The 22,371-nt window shown below is 44.5% G+C and overlaps 1 protein-coding gene across 6 annotated transcripts in view; it reads left to right on the top strand.

Moving 5' to 3' along the window:
* Positions 1–22,371, top strand: part of RTN1 (reticulon 1) — a 285,115-nt gene that overhangs the window by 194,232 nt on the left and 68,512 nt on the right. For all 6 annotated transcript variants that reach the window (XM_081150637.1, XM_081150639.1, XM_081150635.1 and 3 more), the window contains 2 exons: positions 13,842–14,615; positions 20,864–21,613. In XM_081150637.1, the coding sequence (XP_081006763.1) occupies positions 13,865–14,615; positions 20,864–21,613 (1,501 nt within the window). In that variant the 5' untranslated portion in view covers positions 13,842–13,864. The remainder of the gene's footprint in view (positions 1–13,841; positions 14,616–20,863; positions 21,614–22,371) is intronic.

Below are 22,371 nucleotides of genomic sequence, written 5' to 3'. Positions count from 1 at the left end.
TGCTCTCATTTTATGAAATCTTAGAGAACAAAGAAATGCAGTCTCCTCTGCAAGGTCTTATTTATTTACGGTTTTACCTTGACCATTTTAACTGTCCACATACTAGCTTGTTTAGGGAGTCTATTTCCGCCTTCAAACATGACAGGTCCATTTCTGACCACTCGAAAAGGATAATACAGTGCCCAGAGTTTAGATGGAATATATAAAAATTCAAAAACCAGCTCAACTTATTTGACCGAACATTGGTCTGTCTTTGGAAATCCGTTACCTATTCTTTAGCCTGCAAAAATCCTCCACATCCTTTAGGCTGAGTTCAGATCCCTTCAGCCCTGTGCAGCTTCCCTACCCAGGCACTTACGTAGTGAAATTCCTTTCTTTTGAACCCATCTACAGTCTCTCTGAGAGCTGTGCTATCCAGAGCCTAGAGCTAGGCTGAATGGTAGTCCTGTGGGTACTCACTGTTTTTTCATAGCATCTGCAGGAACCACTCTTTTCCTTAGCCTCTGCATTGTTGAGTCCTGCCCTTTCTTTGCTACGTTTTCCACAGATTTTTCCAGTTTGACATACAGGTTGGACACAGAGAAGAGCATTTTTTCCTAGGCCATTTTTCAAATTGCTGTGTAGTAAGTAAAAAGACATTTAAACGTATTTACATTCCTGAGCCTCAGTGGTCTCATTAAAAAGTCATGTACGCCAAGGATGTTCATTGCAGCGTTGTTTATGATAACAAAAGAATGGATGACAATAAATGTTCAACAGAAGGGGAATGCTTAAATGGATTTTAGAACACCTACTTTATGGAACACTGACTTTTAAAAATTTAAGGCAGATCTCTATATACCTAAATGGAAATATATCCTTTATATAGTAAATAGGCTATACATATACAAATATATACAGTATGTACATATATACACACATATACATATGTATATATAGTATATATGTGTAGGTCTATCTATTTATAGAATATATACAGCCCTAGTATAGAATGTGTGTGTATATAGATCTGTTTTTATATATATATAAAATCTGCTAATAGTATATATGAGTACATACACAGGTGGGCAAAAGTAGGTTTACAGTTGTGAATATGAGAAACAGTTTATTATTATTTATTAATTATTGCATTATTTGTATTATAACTGTAAACCTACTTTTGCCTACCCCTGTGTTGCTCTGGTATATTATAAATAAATATATGTAATGTTCTTATTGAAATAGAAAATAAAATGTCTGCAACTCCCCAAATAATATCTGTTGTTAGATATCTAAGAAATAGAGGTAGCGATAGGACTCTTTTTTTTATCTCATGTACTTCTGTGTTTTAAAATTTTTGTAGTGATCATATATTATTACTTTTATATTTTAAAAAGATCACACATTCATTTGACATGGCTAGCAAACCTGTAGGCTGCCGTTGTGGAAGACGATTGAACTAATGGTTCAGGTCACTTCTATGCTCTAAAGTAATCGCTGGATCCTTGTTTCCCAACCTCTGTAAAGCCTTCTCCCTGGCTCCATCCTCCCAGCCGTCCCTTCTGGCCTGAGTACCTGCTGCTTCTCAGACTCTCCTGCTGGAGTTGGATCCTTTTCACTCATTACTAAGCCTTTGCTATTATTTCTGTCCGTAAAATAACTTCCTACTGCTTCCCTCTGCCTCTCTAAATCATACATATTTTCAAAGCCAGAGTGCACGACTCGCTTTCCTGACAATAGCAACCCTTTCCAAATTCCTAAGAACACAATGTATTTTTATAAAAACACAATGTATTGATCATCATGTAGTTCAGTTACATTAGAAAAATGCAATATTTTCATTACCCCCTTAGAATGTGCAGTTGATTGAAATTTTGCAATGATGTCAGAAACTATGCATGTTTTGAATTTATTGCTTATTATTTATAGCCCTTTTTCTTCCTGAGGATGAAAGGAAAGTGGGAAGAAGTCTTGATGCAGTTTCCTGACTGAGCACTCAGCGCTTGGATCAATACTCCCACATTCCGGCCTGTCAGCGGCTGAGTTACTGTCCCGCTGTAAACACCGTTTACCTCGGCCCATAGATCAGACAGCTCAGAGCAGCAAAATGAGCTCTGTTGTTGATAAAGGACATTAATCTTTCTTGTCACTTTCCTTGATTAGTATGGCTACCTCTGGGTCCATTTTCTTTATTCCAAGCAGAATAAATTTTCTACATATACAGTATTTTGATCTTTACTGTGTGTGTGTGTGTCTGTGTGTTAAAGTGAAAGGGTTTGCCTTTGAGTCTACCAAGTGATGTGTCCCGAATTCCAGTTTTTTTGCTAATTTGTCCCAAAATGTCATTCACTTGTTTCTATTCTTACAGCCTGTGTTCCAACATGAGATTATGTTTGAAATTAGGAGTGCTCAGAACCCAAAATTGAATTTCAAATATCCCATGACTAGCAGAACAAAGGAGTTAGATTTTGAAAACTTGAGGAAGAGGGCATACTGTGTAAAGGCAAAATGGTAGCTAATGACAACTGCGTTTGAAAACAAAAGCATTCTCTTCTGCCTGTGCACCTCAAAAACGCGTCCAGCCTGTGAGTTTTCGAAATCCACTGTGATGTACTCTTAGTAAGACATAAGTCCTAGAACACACACTTTTTAAAAAAATGCGTTTTTATTTCAGAGGGAGGAAGGAGAGGGAGCGAGAGAGAGATACATCAATGATGAGAGTCACTGATCGGCCGCCTCCTGCACGCCCCCGACTGGGGATCGAGCCCGCAACCCTGGCCTGTGCCCTGACCGGGAATCGAACCCTGACCACCTGGTTCATAGGCCGACGCTCAACCACTGAACCATGCGGGCCGGGCCGAACACACACTTTCTTGCCACAACCACTTACCAAATGACATACGAAATGAACATTGATCCACCGAGTCCACTTGGTGCGGAGATGATTTCTTTCTACTTCACTGCATCATGAGATGTGCCGTGATTCCAAGTTCAGATCCGCCTAGATTTGCTTGAGAAGCCGGCCACAAACCAGTCAGCCTCCTCGGTCCTCACAGAAACTCTGAGAATGGTGCCAATAGCATTCACTTTGGAGTCCAGTTACCCCAAATCCAAGTTCTGGTTCTGGTTCTGTCATTTATGGCTGTGTTCCTCAGAGCAAGCTCCTTACCCTCTCTAAGCTTTAGTTCCTTCATCAACAGCATGGGTGGGTTAAAAATACCTCATGGACTATGTAGGCCTGTGGCTTTTCTGTCTCAGAATGCTGCGCCATAAAGCACAGCACAGCACCCGCCAGGCCGCGTCCTCCTCGCTGTGCGGCTTGCCCTGTCCCGCCAGGCCCGAGCTCACCACAGCTCCCCGCAGCACAGTACATGCCGCCACGCCACGCCACGCCACGCCGTGCCATAGCATGCCATAACATGCTTCATACTGCATCAGGCCGCATGGCATCCTGTGTCATCAGTCATCCTCACCTGTCCTTCCTTATGCACCTCCCAAAGCGTGTCACTTCACATCGCATTGCTTCAGATCCCCGTGACCTATGACCAGTTCCCAGCACTGGCACAAAACCCAAGACTTTCAGCGGAGAATGCACACCTCTGGCACAGGTGTGTCCACCAGAGGAAGGGCTTTTTTTTTTGTCAAGACACAGTGTTGACTGTTGGCAGCCCTACAAGGATGGCCCTGTGCAGTGTGGCCATAGAATTTCCTTTACAAAACACATTCTCATGGGAAATCCTAACTCCAGCTTCAGCTTGATCTCGTGTGTTATTCCAGACCGAGGTAAACCCCCTTTCTAGGGTCTTCCGCAGTCTGTTCTGGTAGATGCAGGTCTTAGGCAATTATCATGAAAATATGTGCATCTCATTTAATGTCTTTCCAATTTATGAAATATGCCCAGTGATGTGGCTAAAAGTGCATTTTGGAATTAGGCTGTTATTTAGAAAAAACAAACTATGTCCCCACATGTCTTAGCTGGCCACAGTTGCAACATGAGCTAATAGCATGCAGCAGCAAGTATAAAATTTTGTGAATAAAAATAGGAAGTTTAAGTCAAAAGAATAAAAATTTGGAGGGGAAAGAGTCTCACCGTCCCTCACTTTCCTCATTAGCTTATAATCGGGTCCGGGTAAAATTCTGAACAATGACTAACCAGCATGGATAAGTGTGGAAACATACTCATTAATTCATTTCATAAGTATTTCCCAAACAAAACCTATGTGCCAGCAAGTGTGCTTAGCTGAGGGAAATAGCGCGATGCAAGGTGCCGTCCATGTCTCCTAGGAGCTCACAGTGCGAGGGAAAAAAGCTTGTGGAAGTGAGAACGAGGACTGTTCTGGCCTGAGCCGTGGGACAGAGAGAGAACACGTCTGCCTTCAAGCCTTTGAACACTTGTCAAGTGGAAGAAGGAGGCCGGATTGGGGTTTCCATCATAGTTCGTGCAACACTGTTACCATCATCCCACATTGTTTTCTTTTTCTTTGTTTTTAAATGAAATTAAAAATGTAAATAGTAATGCATATATTCGGTTGAAAACTAATATTATTTTTAAAAGTAAGTACACAGTGAAAAGTCTCTTTTCTACTTCTGTCACTCTTTATCTTGCCCGCCTTTATGGGTAATAAGTAGTAGTTTTCTGGGTGTTCTGCCAGAGCTGCTTCATTCACATACAAACAAACATTCTTATTTGCCCCCTCTTCCCGCATGAGAGCTAGCATTCTGTGTCTGCTTCTGTGTATCTGTATCCATATCTATGACACATATCCTGCATCTTACTTTTTCACTAAACAATATTTATCTAGAAACCTCCTCATCAGTACTGCATGGAAATGGCCTTCATTCTGTTGTCCAGCCATACAGTATCCTATGTGTAGAAGCACATAGTTTGTTTACCCAAGCCCTGATCATGGACTTTCAAGCTGATTTTAATTTTTGTTATTTCAAACTGTACTGCAATGAATAGCTTTGTACACATTCATTTTGTAAATATGCAGGTATAGCTAGCTATAGGATAATTTCTCTAAGTAAAATTGCTGGCTCAAAGAGTAAATGCATTTGTAATTTGGATAGGCACTGCCAGATTGCTCTCCTTAGGGCTTATATCATATTCTACTTCTACCAGACCCTTCTCAGCATGCAAATGCCTGTTTCTCCCCAGCTTCATCAAAGAGTGTATTGCCACACTTCTTGGAATTTCCCCCAATCTGATAAGGGAGAAATATCATTTTAGGGTTGTTTAATATACATTATATGCATTTTTATGTTCTGGGTCATTTATATTGCTTCGTCTATGCAAAGTGTTTATTCTTTGTCCATTATCTAAAAAAATGAATTGGTAGTCTTTTTTTCTTGATTTCTAGGAACTCTTTATATATTAGAAAGATTAGTCCTTTATGTGTGGTATTGTTTTCTAATTATTTGAGATGTCTGTTTCCAGTAATAGACTTTGAAGACAAATGTGGAACTAAAGGCCAGAAACTAAAAAATAATAATGGGCCCTTAATATGTGATTCTTAGTGCTTTGGTTCCACCATCTCACTTAGTCTTCACCATAATCCTATGTGGGGATTATTATTATTAGCAGATGAAACTGAAGCACAAAGGTATTAGGAAAACTGCCCATGGTCACACAGCTAGTAAATGGTGGAGAGAGTATTCAAAGTCACGTATTTTACTCCACAGCCTAGGCTCCTAAGTACAATACTTATTAATAATTAGGTTTATATAGCAATATTTGTATCAGTGGAAATATTCAAACTAAGGTTGGGGTATGGTCAGTGCTGAATCTTGTGGATGAGATCCTAGGATAGGAAGGGGGGTGAATTAGATAACTTCAAAGAACCTTTTGGTCCTTCTTTATTCTCTTCTGATAATGCCATGCCTGACCAGAAGTATGAATCCGGATGCACCGTATTGAGGGCACCGTATGGGATCTCCCTGCTCGAATCGTGATCCTCCAAGAGACCCTGCCACCCACCAGCATCGCTGCCACAAGCAGCCAGGGCAGCCTGAGCTTCCAGTTGCAAATAGTCGCTTCATGGTGAATGTTTATGACGCACTTGGTTACTAAGCCTTCATCTGTATGGAAATGCCTTTTATTTTAGTGCTTTGCACATCTGTCGAAGTTCAGCAAACCTTTTGATTGGATTAACACATGATTGATAGTAAAGCTTATTCTAAAGGCTCTTAAATGTGACTCATTCAGCTGGACTATGGAGGTAATCAGTCAGTAGTTACTGAGCACATACTGTGTGCAGAGCACAGTGCTACAGACTGGGGGATGTGACGTAAAGACATGGTTCTCAGCAAGTGTACAGAAAACAGAACTGGTGACAAAGGCAGTAAAGCCCATGAGCCCCAAATGAATGGTCACAGCCCTTGGAGTAGAGATCGGGGGGGAGAGCACTGAGGAGTAGGGTGTCGGGGCGGACTGCCTAGAGGAGGTGAGACATCACTGGAGATTTTATGTGGACTTAGGGAGAAGTGAAAGAGCCTTTCAGTGGAGGGAAGGGCCTGAGTGAAAGCATAGAATTTGAAAACTTGTTTGTGGGCTTGTATGGTGTGTTTCTTGAGTGGCTCAGAAATAAAATTACAAAGGTAGAAGAGGACCTCATTGATGAGGATCCTGAATTCCAAGCCAGTGGGTGGGCAAAGATGACCACTAAAGGCTCTGGAATAGAGAAGTGACATGGGAAAGCGGTGTTGTAGGGAAATGAGTATGTCAGCCGCGTGCAGGGTGGCGCACAGACGAGGCGAGGCTGGAAGCTGGAGAACACAGGAAACTATCACAGTTATTTAAGTAGAAGGTGATATGGGTCTAGCTGGGAAGAAAGGGGAAATGTAAATGTAAAAGGAATTATGGGGATTAGCTAGATGATTCTATGTAGGGGGAGGGAGCAAAAGAACCATTAAAATGCCAACCATTAAAATGCACAAATTTATAGTGCACGTTTTTGCTACTATTCATGTATACCTAGCATTAAAGAAATGTGACCAGGAACAATTATTTTCCTCTTTGGAAATCAGAGAGCAAAATTCTATCAACAAATGATAAATAGATTGGGGTAGCTCTTTCTTTTGTTCCAAAAGTAATTCTTTGTATGGCAGAGGTAACCTTAGAGCTTTCTCTGTATGGAAAACATGGAGAGTAGAAAGCATCTAAATTAGGTGGGTGGATAGTGGAGATGGTTACATAACTCTGTGAATATACAAAAACTGCTGAATTGCACACTTTGAGGAAGCTTTATGGTTTGTGAATTATAAATCAATAAAGCTATTTAAAAAAGCAATGAGACTCTGTAGAATTTTAAGGCCTTTTTCTTAAGATCTAAGTAAATTTTAAATAAATATTCACCTCCGCCCTCCCTTTCCAAAGGATTGTCTCCCAAGGAAGGCCGTAGAATTACATTTCCACCCTTGGACAGCAGGCAAAAAATCTCTCACACGTCCAGGCTCATCAGAACTCCCGCTTCCATTCCATCTGAACCTCTGCGCTTTGTTCTTTCCAAGGCACTGCTGCGGACTGTCAGGGACACTCAGGCCGTGGTTTGTCTGCCAGGCCAGGTTTTTTCCTCCAACAGAATTTTCTGCTCAAGTGAAAACTCTGCAGGCAGTGCAAGCCCTGGCTCTTCAGAATGGAAAGAAAACCCCAAAACTTGGCTGAATTATTTTTTATTAAATGTGAATTTTGCAGTCCCAACAGCTAAATCTGTTATTCTGAGGGGCAAGCTTTAAATAAGGCAGTGAGTTGGGGAAAGAAAGAGTAGTTACTCATATTCTTAAACACCCGAGCATGTCATCTCTCAGGCTCATTTTTTCTTTTTCACGCTGTTAACTAATCACATAGATAAAATGTTAAAGAATGAGTGTACCGGGGTTTCTCAGCACCCATTTGTCATATTAACTCACAGGCCACTTAATTTCAGAAAGAGAATGTTTTCTAGGTGACATAGAGGCTCCCAGAGCCTCCCTGGCATATCCATCCATTCTTGATGGCTCCGTTGTCAAATGTGTCACAGCCCCCACACTGTGGGGCTGCTGATTTCTTAGCACTCAGAAAAGATGAGTGGGAGTTTCGGAGAAAGAGCTGCACAGCCTAACCTCTGCAGGCTACTGCCATCCATCACATGGGCGCCTAAGGGCAAACGATTCTGGGAAAAGTGCAGATTCACTTCGGGTCACTTTCTGGTCTTTAGTTCTTGAATTTGAATGTGTATCTCTCCCACCACCCCCACGGTCATTCCAGTCATTTTATTGTGCCCCCCCCTTTAAAAATATTTCTCAATTTAATGGGACTAATGCTCCCTATACCTGTTAGTATTGGCTCAATTCAGACAATAATTGGTATTTTTGCTTTGCTTTGTTCTTGTTTTTAAACCAGATGCTTCTCTTGTGGAGCTTGTCTTCCTCTGTGCTCAGAAAACCTTTTGGTATAATCAGTCTTTCTTTCTGGCATTCTCTCTGTTTCCATTTCAGAGCAGTAAGAGGGGCTTTATGAGTTAAACCATGACCCTTTATCTGTACCCCAAGGGGTCAGAATGAGCTCCACCCACAAGGGAGAAAGTTCATCCATGGGTACTGAACACTCTCATTTCTGTATTGTCTGTTGTCTTATAAATTCAGCTTTTCACAGTCGAGTCAGTTATCACCATGATTGCTGTGTCAGCAGTATCACTGGAAAGTTCTTAACAAACAACCCCCAGCAGACAGCAGTGGCCTTGCTCTCTGGGGACTTTAGCATCTAAGGCAGACCCCAGAGGGCAACATGAGTATGGATGGCTATACCGAATTCCTTCTGGCCCCAAGGAGCCTGATCGCATGTCATTGGAGATAAAGTACCAAACCAATGGACAGGTGGTAATACGTTGCAAATGGTGAGTGTCCTTGCAAAATAGAGGTAAAAATAAAATCCACAGCTCTCATTTATTGAGTGTGTACTACACGCCAGGCACATAGCTAATCTCATTTAATCCTCTTAACGGTCCAATACAATGGGAATTATTCCCCCATTTTAAAACTGAATAAGCTGAGGCTCAGAGAGGCTAACTGGCCCAGAGCCTCACAACTGACAGTAATAGAGCCTGAATACAAACCTAAGCTGTCGGTCACCAACTGAATGATAATTCTGTGAGGATGAGTTGGAGCTCAGAACTGGAATTTTAGGATTGAAACTTGCAGTGGGGAAAGTAAAACCACCTTCAGCAAGTCATCTCATTCCTTAGTATTGCCAGAGAATTAAATAAAACGAAACACCCACCCCTTATGAAGTTACTGAATTTGTCTATCTCATGATAGTATTTCTGGTCTAGGACACTGGTGGCTACAAAAGGCTGATTTTATCAGCACACGTGACTTAATGGCAGTAGTTTGAGCTCATTTTTCTCTTTCTTCCACTTAGTTTTTACTAGAAATTGTAACCAATGGATTCTTCAGTTTTTATTATGAGAACTTTCCTGAACAGTTATCTGTAAAATGAATATTTGAAACACCAGAATGCATCCAGGTAACTGAATTTGTGGCGCCCTCCTGTCCAGCCACCTCCCGGAGGGCACCTGTGGGCTTGTATGTCTTTTTTCACGGGAGTCGGGCTTCTAGATGCCAAGGAAACAGCCAGAGAGAAAGAAGTCAGATGTTCCAAGGAATCCTCGCTTATATAAAGAAAGCAGTAGTTTCTAGTCCTGGCAAGGAAAGCGCTTTCATTGAGTGGATTTGTATTTAACAATGTAACAATATTGGTTCCTACGAGGGTAACTGGCTCCTGCTCTCTTTCTCAGGTCCCACATCTGCCAGCTTTGCAGGAAGAGCTGACAAGAATTAATTGGCTTTGGGGAGCCTGAGGCTCAGCTTGGCTTCCCAGTTCCAACAATCCCACAGGACTCTGCTCGCATAATTTACTGTCTAGTAGGGCTTTCTGTTTTCAAGAGTTCTAACTGATAGGCACCCTGTAATGTATGTACATTTTCAAATTCAATAAGGTAGAACCTTGAGAATCTTTCAGGGTACTTAGCGCAAGCTAAGAAAATGGGGCATGGCCACATTCAGAGTATTTAGATTATGTGTTGCTTTTATGAGGTTTCTGATACGGTCCCATTTAAATATGTGATTTACGCAAGTGACTTTGTTCCTCCTTGTCTAGTTGGTGGTATTTGAAGAATGTGGCAAAGGGGTCCTTTCTGTTTCATGTTGGGCTCTCTGAGCAAGACAGAGGTGGTAGGATAAAAATTTCAGGGGTGGGAATTCCTCCCCAGTGTTGATTCTATCTGCAGTCTCTCTTTTAATGCAGATGTATTCTAGATTCTAGTCCCTCAATTGTTGCCATACATCTGGAAAGCCCCTATAGGCCATGAATCACCTCAGGGAAAATTATATTGAGTCTGTTTTACAAGTAAGGAAGGAATAAAGGAAATCATGTCCAAATACAGTGGCAGCCAGTCAGTATAAAAATCATAGAAAGTTGGATGGGACTTCTGTGGTTTTCTCATCCAACTCTTCACCAAATGCTGGTTCCTCCCTAGACAGACACTGGGCCCCTCTCTATCTGATTGCCCACGGGGATCAGAGCACCCTTGTTTCTGAGATGCAGCTCTGTCCCGTTGTTGGATAACTTGAATTCTAGACTGTTCTTTCACTTGATAGATTAAACACATCCTCTTTGTAACTTGCATAATTAGCCCTAGTTTGTTCTCAGTAGCTGCACAGAATAAATTGATTGGTCGACTGGTTCGTTCATTCATTCATTTTGTATTGGGTGTCTACTGCACAATATAGTGTGCAAACCATGAGCATCAAACTCCAGGAGCTGACAGGTTCCCAGGAGATAACTTGGACATAGAGAAGTCATATGTCATGCATGCCACAGGAGCAGTATGATTATGTGCTGCAGGAAAGAAGAGGGAGAACAGTAGGAAGGGGTCAGGTCCTGCATGTGTGGTCAACAAATTCATCCTGGAGAAGGGGCATTTAAAGCTGCTTAACTTTATGGTTTGAGGTTCAAAGTCAGAGATTTGGGTGTAGAGATTGGAAGGATAAAGTGCTAGAGAAGTCATGGAGAGTGGATACTAATCAGAGCTCAGAGTTTGAATTGGAGAGTGAAACGGGGCCTGAAACCCAGTGGAGTGAATGTGAGATTGTGAAGAGCAGTGAAGACAGGGTTGTGAGGCCAGATGGCATTCACATCGTCTCAAATGCCAGGCTGCAGAGTTTAAGGATTATCCAGTGAAGCAGGACAGAACCCTGGGGCCAGTTGCTGACTTGTGTTTAGTGTGATAACTGGTGTCAGGAGACCGTGGACTGGAGGGCTGTGCACTATGCCAGGTATAGGAGATAAGGCCAAGAGCCCTGTGGTGGCCTCTGCGATAGAACCACTGAGTGAGAGTTGAATGTTAATGACTGTGACGCAGCCCTGGACACTGCCTACTGTGTATTCTCCAGCCTCACCTCCAGACAGTTCATATCCAGGGGCAGGCCCCTCCTTACTTTCTGGTGAACAGTTGTTAACACGGGGGAGCGGTTTCAGATAATTGCGGTAGGAATGGTAGGATGCAGGTGCCCATAACGAAATATCTCAGGGTTGGTCTCCCTGCCTCTAGTGAGGTCCCATGTAGGCTGAGCCCGTGTAATGAAAGAAGCTTTCAAAATTCTTTAGGATAAATGTGTGTGTGCACACACGAATTTAAATTTATTAGCTTTTTCTTTGGTAGTCTATATGGTGGGCAATAAGGCTTATCATTAATATTATTCCTTTTGCTGTTGAGCCTTTTTTGGTCTAAATTGAAAAGGGGCTGCCATATGCAAAGGAAGCACAATTAGAAGCTTCACTGAAATGTACAGCTTTGAACTGGTCACAGATTTGGGCCACTTGCTGAGTGAAGTGAGTATCGTTAGCCATTTGGGGGAATCTCCCAGCCTGTCTTCTCACAATCGTGTTACTTGTGCTTAATTCTAAAATTGACACCGTTTAAATTTCACAAATATTTATTGAGCACCTACCATGTGCCAGGCCCTGTTCTAGGTGTTGAACTACGTTAGTGAACAGAATAGTCAAAGATTCCTACCCTCATGGAGCATGCCTAGCAAAGGGAGACAATCAATACATAAGTAATAAATAAGTTAATTTTATGGTATATTAGGAGGAGGCAAGTGATATGGAAAAAAAGGAAAGGTAGAGAAGGGTAGGCGGAAACAGGGTTGCCATGGAGTGGGGAAGGCAGGGCAGGTTGCAGTTTTAGATAGAGTGGTCACTGTTGCCTTCCTTATGAAGGTGACCTTTGGGCAAAGATCTGGCCGTGATGGGGTTAGGTATGCAGGTATCTGGGGGAAGCAAGGTCCAAGGAATGGTGCTGAGGCAGGAAAGTGCTAGAGCGGAGAAAAGGCTTTGTGCTTTTTTCATTCCCCTTAGGCAATGGCTGGTGCAACCCAGAAAAAAGCTAGGAAAATACAAAAGGCAGGTTTATTTGTGATAATACTAGATTCAAAATTACTGGGGGGGTGGGGGGGGACTTCACAAACTGATTTTAAGAAAGTGCAAAGGGCATGAGGGGAGGTTTCTGACTTCCAGACTGCTGGAGTTTGAATCCTGGCTCTGTTGCTTTCTGCCTATGAGATCTTAGGTGAGGTACTTAGCCTCTCTGTTCCTCAGTTTCCTCATCTGTAAATGACGCTAATAATAATATCTATCTCCTAAGATTGCTTTGATGATGAAATGAGTCCATATTAATAAAAAGCTTGGAATTATCTGCCACACAGCAAACACTCAAATATTAGCTATTACTATAATGCTTCTACTTTTATTACTTTATGAGTTGGTACCATAATCTGGAATATTCTTTGGGTGTGTCTTAAGGGCTGTGTGTGTTTGTCTGTATGTGTGTGTGTGAGATGTGTTTGTATGTTGAGAGTATGGGGCTTAATTTATAAAATAGCTGTAAGAATTGGATAAAATCCAACTACTTAGCATATAGCAACACCTCAATAAACATTCATTTTCTTCCTTTCTGATGACATTGTACAGCCAAGAAAAATAATAGAGGGTTTTCCTCTTCTGCCTATTAGTGAACTCTTGGCTGGTTTATGAGTAGAATGAAGGCCAGGTGCAAACAGTCTGTAGACTCCAACTTGGAAACCTGTTTTGTCCTTAGCACCACCAGTGGAACTAAGGAACCCCCAGTGGGTCTTTGTGGGTATCACTGGAAGGCAAAGAATGGGCAGTGGATGAGTGAATGGGGGTGAAACAAAATGAGAAAACTGAAGAAGTGGGGAAGAGCATCTTGAAGGTGATACCACTTTGGGATGAGTCCATCGGAAAACTAGGAGTCCCTTTCTCTGAGGACCTTTAAAAAGAGAAGGGCTGGCGTCCATCCAGGTGGAGCAGGAGTCCCTGGAGGAAAGGGCTGGACGAGAGGGTCTCCTCAGGCCCCTTCCAGCTCTAACAGCAGCCCTTCTCCCAGCCGAGTTTCCTAGTTGCACTTACTGACCTGAATTAGCCTACATTTCCACCTTTGCTGAGCCTTGAATACTTTAGACACAAAGAGGGCTTCTGTTGAATAATACTAAGTAGGACCAAGTCACTGTGTATTGAGGTAGTAGATGTTGGAAATCAACTTTCTAGCCCTCTGGTCTCTGTCCCCAACTTCTGTATCCGTGGCAGCTATGTGAGCCTCTATAATCTGCTGCCCGGGATACCCCAGTGCTGTGGGCTATCAGGGAGACGAGGGGAATGAATGTTCCAGTGCGGAGAGGGAACCCCGAGGTCTGGAGGAGAAAGGATGCCGTGTCTCCACAGGGCGGGGCGGGTGGGGGGTTAGGCAGGGGAGAGGACTGAAGCCCAGCGCCCACTCACCGTCTGCTGCTCTTTTGGTCCCCAGGTGTGGCAGATGTCTCCCGTGCCATGGATCATCCCTTTTCAACAGCGTCAGAAGATGGGGAAGGAGCATGTTACACGTCTCTGATTTCCGACATCTGTTACCCACCTCAGGAGGAGTCCACATATTTCACGGGAATTCTTCAGAAGGAAGGTGGCCATGTCACCGCATCAGAGAGCCCTGAGGAGCTGAGTACCCGCGGACCCTCCTTACCGGATGTGCCCGGGACAGAGCCTCATGGCTTATTTAGTTCTGATTCTGGAATAGAGATGACTCCTGCAGAGTCCACCGAAGTGAACAAGATCTTAGCAGACCCTCTGGACCAGATGAAAGCAGAAGCCTACAAATACATTGACATAACCAGGCCAGAGGAGGCGAACTACCAGGAGCAGCGTCACCCCAAGGTAGAAAAGAAAGACTTGGACTTTAAGAGTAAGGACGCTGAAATCTCAGTAAAATCCGAAAAGGTCCGTGAACCAGAGAAACCAGCTCCTGTGGAGGGGAAAATCCTCAAGGACCATTTATTTGAAGAATCAACATTCGCTCCTTACATAGACGATCTCTCTGAAGGGCACCATAGGGCCTCCCTGGTCACTGCCCCCGTCAAAATCACGCTGACTGAGATTGAGCCTTCTGTTGAAACTGCCACCCAAGAGAAGACCCCCGAGAAGCAAGATACCTGTCTGAAACCGAGTCCTGACACAGTCCCCACTGTCACCGTCTCAGAGCCTGAAGATGACAGCCCAGGGTCCATCACTCCTCCATCTTCCGGGACAGGTAAGGAAACTGGTAGCCCTGCCTCAGGAAGACCCAGGGCACTGGAAACCCAAATGTTAAGGAATCAAGATTTGCATCCAAATCTCAACTGAGCTGATTTAGTTAACATACAGCTTTTCCAGTCTTGTGCCCATTGTCCAAATGTTGAGATGTGGAATATTCGTTGAAGTCCTGTAGAATTTGCTTTGTAAGAAGTTTCTTAAATTGAGGGGAAAGAACGACACACTGGAAACATTAAACTCCTCCTGTGGGCCTACCATTCAGAGCAGAGAGGGTGGTACCGTCTGCTTCCAGGGTAGCTTTCCTCCCAGACCTCCTGGAGGCATCATGTGTCCAGCACCTTGGCTGTTCTCCTGAGATCAGCCGGGTCACCTTGGGCAGGGCATTTGCATTTCTGGGCCTGGCTCCAAGTCAGTACAGTGAAGGGAGCTTGCCTCCGGATCTTTTGGAAGGTCATGGGCAATGAGAGGTAACATTGTCATTTTTATCTTTTAGTGTATTGAAGATGTGCATACAGTTTTATTTTTTAAACTAAAGGATTTATTTGGATAGAATTTTTTAGTCTGAAATTCACTAGGTTGTGATTTTATTCAACTTGAATGTTCTATTCTGACTCAGGCAGGGTGTTAAACCATAATCGATATATCCTCTCAAATACAAAGGGGGACTCCCCTACCTGGTGAAAAGCCAGAGTGGTAGCAGGAGCTCCCCCACCCCGTCCTGTGCATCTCCATTCCATGTGCATCTCAGTCCTGTGTGCATTTCCATCCGTGTGCACCTCCCATCCTTTGTACATCTCCATCCTGTGTGCATCTCCATTCTGTGTGCATCTCCATCCTTTGTACATCTCCATCCTGTGTGCATCTCCATCCTTTGTACATCTCCATCCTGTGTGCATCTCCATTCTGTGTGCATCTCCATCCTGTGTGCATCTCCCATACTTTGTGCATCTCCCATCCTGTGTGGATCTCTGTCCCATGTTCATCTCCGTCCCATTTGCATCTCCATCCCATGTGCATCTTCCATCCTGTGTGCTAATGCCCATGAGATAGCAGGATGAAGAGAGCAGTTCGAGGGCCTCGAATCTTCCCCTGCTTCTAGTGGCTGGCATTTTGACCCTACCCCAAAGTGATTTACAAACCTTTTTGATTTATAGAAGGTAAGTCCAAGTGTTAGAACAGAGTGGACTTAATGGAAGTACCTACTGTCCTGTTTCCCTAAAGATTTAGCATCATTTCTTCCCCTTCCCAAACCTTACCTCAGATTCATTCAACTATAAAGCTCCAAGGGTCTCAAAGATCCACTGCACCTAGTCCCTGGCTTTCAAATTTATTCACTCAACAAACACTTCCTACACACATTCTTTTGGTTAGTCACACTCTACTAAATACTGGTGATTACAGTTGTTTAAAAAATGTACACAAATCGGTCCCTGCCCTCCAGTGCGTCAGTTGACAACAGAAATTGTCAACCTCTGGTGTGATTTGTGTTCTGAGAGAGGGAAACGTAGAGTGCTGAGGAGCATCAGAGTCCAACTGCTCCCCAGGTGAACAGAGACCAGAAGTGACTCTTAAAAGAGCAGGAGGAAATAAACAGGTGAAAGGGGAGGGGTGGCCTTCCAATCCAAGAAGATACAAGGACAGGAGGTGTGAGAATATAGTGAATTTATCATAAAATATAAGTTTCGATTTGGTTGTGATGACAATTAAGGAAGCTGAGGCCCCAAGTGAGTTAGATGTGACTTGTCCCAACCTGCAACATGAGATAGGGACATAGCTGAGTCTCAAAACCTCCTGGACTCTTTCTGCCAGTGCATCATACAACCCTTCTATTGTTCCATGAGATAAAGATATTGATGCTCTGGAGATGGAAGCTACATTACTAGCTGTGTTTTACAGAGCTCCAGAGTTGCCTGGTGATGGGTCCAGAAGAATTTCAGCCAGCCTTTAGGAAGAATAAAATACCCCAGCACATATAAGTCCACTTGCACGGCACATGCCTCCAATACAAATTACAGTTTACAAAGTTGATGCTCAAGACTTGATACAGGGTTTATTAGTTATTATTAGGGAATTTCTATTTTTTAATAGCCATGACCCATTGGGGTTCTGGAGCAACTTCAAGAGAAAACAAAGACAGATCTGGGTCACGTGACCTTGGCGTTTTATGATCTTGAGTTGCCCACTTGATAGCATGGGCTTAGGGCAATGGTTTTCTCTGCAGTTGCTCCAAGTAAACATTCTAAGCAAGGTTTATTCAAGAAGGAGATAGTCCCTTGTTCCATTACACAGTCTCTTCCATGTTCAGCTCCTCTCTCCACCCAGCCTCCCCATCGTAACACCTGAGTCATAAAACAACAGGTAAGAATAAAATTAACAGAAGAAATAGAAGGAATCAGCTTGTCATTGAGACCTTTCTCCTTACTCTTTTTATCCCCAAAGTTTAGCCTAATCCCCTCCCCAGCGTGTGAGTCCTTGGCATCATATGACACACTGCCTGTAGACACTGGAAGACTTGGACTTTATTACATGTGGGTCTTGGGTCACTGCCATTTCCAGCGCCAGCAGATAAGGCAAACACCAAAAACACATAGACTCCTACATAGAAACCGAGGGAAAGGAAAACATTCTAAACAAAATGAGTTCTGTTTATCATTGTTTAATAAATAAGGAAATCATCTATTGTGGGGAATACTTCTAATTATGTGAATTGTGAATCAGGAGAAATTCTAATTTAGAACAGTTTCTAAGTGTCTAGAAAAATACAACAAGATACAGTGTAAGAGAGGGATGGGAGGTGGTGAGAAAAGGCTTCTCTCTGCTGATGGCTTTGAGCCGAGATCTGAATGGGGTGAGGGAACAAGCCATGCAGATAGCCGGGAACGACAGCCAGTGAAGAAGCCGGGAGCTGGGAATGTGCCATGTGTTCAGGTTGCAGCTGGGAGGTCAGGGTAGCTGGCGTGGGGAGAAGAAGGAAAGTGGCAGCGTCAGGTTTGTGTTTTCAGAGGATCCCTGGGTGCTGAGTGGGGAATCAGCCAGGAGCTAAGGGGCGACCTGAATGGCAGCGTTATTCACAGTTGGGCACTGGCCACTGCAACTTGGTAAAGTGGCCCATGTTCATGTTTCCTTGTATCTTTCTGAATTATATCATCTTTATTGACAGCAGCAACACATCTTTCCAGGTCGGGCAGTTCTAACCTCCTCAGCTTCTGGATTTTATTTATTTTCATTGACAGTTTCCAGCTTTGCTGTATCAGTCTTGACACATAATAACCAGTATCTTAGCCAGATGCCCATGTGATTTTAAACAAGAGTAGGGAAGCTTCTGTTTTGTTCTAAATTTTCCCCAGATTCCTCCTAGCACTTTGTTAAGCTTGAGTTCCCAGTAAGAATGGAGGCCAGTGTCTACAATATCTGTTGAGTTCCTTGTGACTCATAATAAAGATGGATTCTTTTTAAGGTAGTGCCTTCACTTGCTCGAGATGAAACCCATCAGGGCCCTTCCTCCCACACCCCACAGCTGTCGGATAGCATCCTTACTGTTGCGTAAATAAAGCAAGATCCTTGAACCTTCTTTGCTGAACACTCTAACGCTGCAATTTTCAATTGGAGGGAGATAGGGTTGCCAGATAAAATAGTCACATTTCATGAGACACACTTATACTAATAAAACATTCATTGTTCAGCTGATAATTCAAATTTAACTATGTGTCCTGCATTTTATTTGCTAAGTCTGCCAACCCTAACTGGAGGTGACTGTTAGAATCACCCTTGGAGTGAGGTGATTACAAAATGCAGATGTGTGGGCCCCATCCAGACTGACTCCTGCAGGTCACAATTTCTGAGGACAGTTTCGAGCCTTTCGCCTAATGCAGAACCAGCATTCTAAAGATTTGAGCTGGCCCTCACGCGAGCTCCATTTAGCAGTACGTTCTGTGCGCCAGGTGCTGCACTCAGAGCTGGGGATATGATTGTGGACGCGAAAGTGCCTTGGCTGCCCTTTGCCCTCATGGTGCTTCAGTCTGGGGCTGGGGAGACCGGGGGAGGGTGAAGAGACCAACATCAATCAGATCATGACCCAGACAAATACGCACCCCCGGGGCTCCCAGTAGTGCAGGATGTGTGGGCACCAGCCTGTTCCTGAAGGACCCATTCCCAGGCCGGCTTGCACACAGGCTGGGCTGCCCTGCAGGGCCACTTGTAGCCCTCTGAGCCCAGGCCCTGCCTGCCTGCCTGCTTTGTGGTCTCCTAGGAATGTTGAACAAGCAGTCCTGGCAGTTTAGATGGTCAGACAGAGAAACTGGGAGAATATGAGCTACAGGAAGGGAAGATGTTCATGGTAAGAATTTCCTTCCTCTGTCCCATCAAAACGGCCCACTGTTCTGACTTCCACGTTCCTGGGTATGGAATTCCCGCTCATCTTATTCAGGTTCACCATTTCTGAGTGACCTCCGACACCCCATTTTTTTCCCCACCCACCACACGTGCCAGGCGCTAAGTCTGTGGTTTTTCTCTCTTCGGTGTCTCTTGAATTGTCCTGTCTTTTCTGTCCCCATGGCCACCACAACTCATTAGGTTGCCATGACTCCTCCTCTCAAGGATTGCAGTATCCTCTTAATGCGTCAGAAGTCAGAAGTAATCTGGGAGCTGTCCGTGAAGTTAGGCAAGCAGTCAGAGCAGAATCCAGATTGAAGGGTGCATTCATTCAGATTCAGATAAATTCCCAAATCTCAGTGACTTATCATAAATAAAGTTACTTCTCACTCATACTACAGTCTGATACAGGTCAGGCAGCTCTCCTGTAAGTACCAATTCAGGGAAAAACCCTCCTTCCATCTCTTTTTTTTTTCTTTTTCTTTTTGAGTTGGCTTTGTTGAGATACAGTCCACATAGCATACTATTCGCCCATTTAAATTTTAATGGCTGCCTGGCCTAGTGTGGCTCAGCTGTTGAGTGTCGGCCTAGGATCCAGGCGATCGGGATTCGATTCCCGGTCAGGGCACATGCCCAGGTTGCGGGCTCAATCCCCAGTCAAGGGCATACAGGAGGCAGCCGATCAATGACTCTCTCATCATTGATGTTTCTATCTCTCTCGCCCTCTTCCTTTCCTCTCTCTGAAATCAATAAAGATATATTTTAAAAAATAAAATAAATTTTAATGGCTTTTATATTTACAGAATTGTGTATCTATCACCACAATAAATTTTAGAGCATTTTCATTACCCCCCCAAAATCCATTACCCCTTAGCTATCATTCCCAAGTAGTCTTTGCTCCCAGAAGGGCCAGAGACTACTGTCTAAGATGTTCTGAAGACCTGCTGTATGGCTAGGGAAAACCAAGCTCCTGAAAACTGTTGTCATGGTGATCCCAGGTCGTCTCATCTAAGGGACAGAAATATCAGCAAGACTGCCAGGGAGGCTTTCAGACCATCTGGATAGACATCAGGCAGAAGGCAGGCATTCACCCAGGGGCTCGGTGGCTCTCAGGGGCTGGGTGGCTCTCAGGCTTCGTGCTTCTTGGGAAGGTGAAGAGAGAGGGCAAAGAACAGTGGTGGGCTCCAGCGTTCCAGGCCCGGTGGGACCTCGCACAGCCTGCCTGGTGGAACGGGCAAAATCCCTCTTATATGGATCCACCTAGTTACACTTTTCACTAAAAAAGAGTAAAATTATTATTTCTTAGGGGAAATGTAAAGCTCAGAAATCAAGTTGTATATAAGGATCCAAATCAGCTTTCTTTGTCTTCTTCAAGGAGGGAACACAGACACCAGTGGACAAAGGAATAACTGATGATTTTCAGATTTGTTATATTGGTGGGCCAAATTAGAGTTACATCTGACAGATTAACTGATGAAATACGTGACATCGGAAAACTTCCCTGGGAGAATAAATCAGAAATTAAAAACAATGACTTCTAGAGTCTGGGCCACATTGAAACAGAAAAACCTACTGAGGTGCTGCTGTTGCTAAGAAATTGCTGGGTCACTTTTTAAATAGCTAGATGAGGTATATAGGTGTGTAAAACACTGGTTAATTGGGCCATAATGCTAATTAGCCTTGTAGTTCAGGTGGCCTGTCTTTCCAGCATAGCCCTGGAAACAGACTATTTTTGTGCTAATGAGCTATGTGTTTCTCAAGCAAGGAGAAAACATCTCCCCTAATGGAACTTTGTTGTATTTCTTCTCTCTGTCCATCTGTCTGTCCGTGTGTGTGTGCGCCTCTCCCGCTCTCCTTCGCTCTGTGGGATGACAGAACCATCTGCTGCAGGATCCCAGGGGAAGGGCAGCATCTCCGAGGATGAGCTGATCACTGCCATTAAAGAAGCAAAGGGGTTGTCATATGAAACAGCAGAGAGCCCACGGCCGCCGGGCCAGGTGGCCCACAGGCCAGAGGCCAAGGCCAGGTCCAGGCTGCCCACCATCCCCAGCCCGCTGGACCAGGAGGCCAGCAGCGCGGAGTCAGGGGACTCGGAGATCGAGCTGGTGTCCGAGGACCCACTGGCGGCCGAGGATGCGCTGACCTCTGGCTACGTGACCTTCGGCCACGTGGGCGGCCCGCCGCCGTCGCCGGCCTCGCCGTCCATCCAGTACAGCATCCTGAGGGAGGAGCGCGAGGCTGAGCTGGACAGTGAGCTCATCATCGAGTCGTGCGACGCATCCTCGGCCTCGGAGGAGAGCCCCAAGCGGGAGCAGGACTCGCCCCCCATGAAGCCGGGCGCCCTGGACGCCATCCGGGAGGAGCCCGGTGCCCGGGTGGAGGAGCGCACGCCCAGCCAGCAGGGCCTGGCCGAGCAGGGCCCCTTCCTTAAGTTCCCCTCGGCTGTCCCCCAAACTGGCCAGGAGCTGCCCTCTGGCGACAGAGCCCCAGCACCCGAGGAGCCCGCGGTGCAGCAGAAACCTGCCGAAGCAGCGAGTTCCAAAGAAAGTTTCGCGGCCACAGAGAGCCCCGGGCCGCAGGATCCCTGCATCACGCCCGCTCTGCTGTTTCTCAATAAGCAAAAAGGTAAAGTGAGACGGCTTTCCCGATCAAAGCGGCTTGTCTGCTTAGTGGGCTTTCCGTGCATGTCCGGGTGTTCAGGGTGTTCAGCCTCAACCCTGTAGTCATGTCCTAGCTGGTCAAAGGGGTAAGCACAGGACAAGTCCGGGGGGGTGGGGAGGGGAGGAGAGAATTCAGATTCGCAGCTGGGACTGTGAACTGCAGCCTGGGCTGACTGAGCCTGAGCATCTGCAATGATGAGCATCTTCCAAGATCTCCTGAATGGAGCCGCTGTGCCCTTCCTTTCATTCCAGGCCTGGGTTTCCTTGCTTGGGAAGGGATGGATTTTTGTTTTACTCCAGGCTCAAGACAGGCACCAAAGTTGGATCTAGAACCTCTTGTTCCTAACCAAGACCTAAGGTCACTAAATTATTTTTAAAGTCACTTACAAATTAGAAAGGTTTTAATTTGACCATTATATTTTACCCTGAGAGATCAGAAAGTCTTCAAATGCAGGAAAAGGGGAAGTCATTCTTTTATGTTCCAGATATTGTATGTGTTGAGGGCATTCTCCTTCCAAAATCATCTGCCACAACTGATTGTATTATAGAATTCACGAGAGGAATCAAAGAGCCAGGCCAATAAATTAGGCCCTCGACAGTCTAGTTAATGGGCTACATTGAGTGAAGGTAGAGAACTCTCCCCAGCTCCTGGGTGGAAAACACCCAGGTAGAACTTGAAATCAAAACCTAAAGCACGGCTTTTTTCAAGTAGGGCCCCTCCCA

This window comes from Miniopterus schreibersii (genome assembly GCF_964146895.1).
Source record: "Miniopterus schreibersii genome assembly, chromosome: 1".
In the NCBI taxonomy this organism is placed as follows: Eukaryota; Metazoa; Chordata; class Mammalia; order Chiroptera; family Miniopteridae; genus Miniopterus; species Miniopterus schreibersii.
The sequence above is the reverse complement of the archived record's forward strand: the minus strand, read 5'-3'. Positions and strand labels throughout refer to the sequence as shown.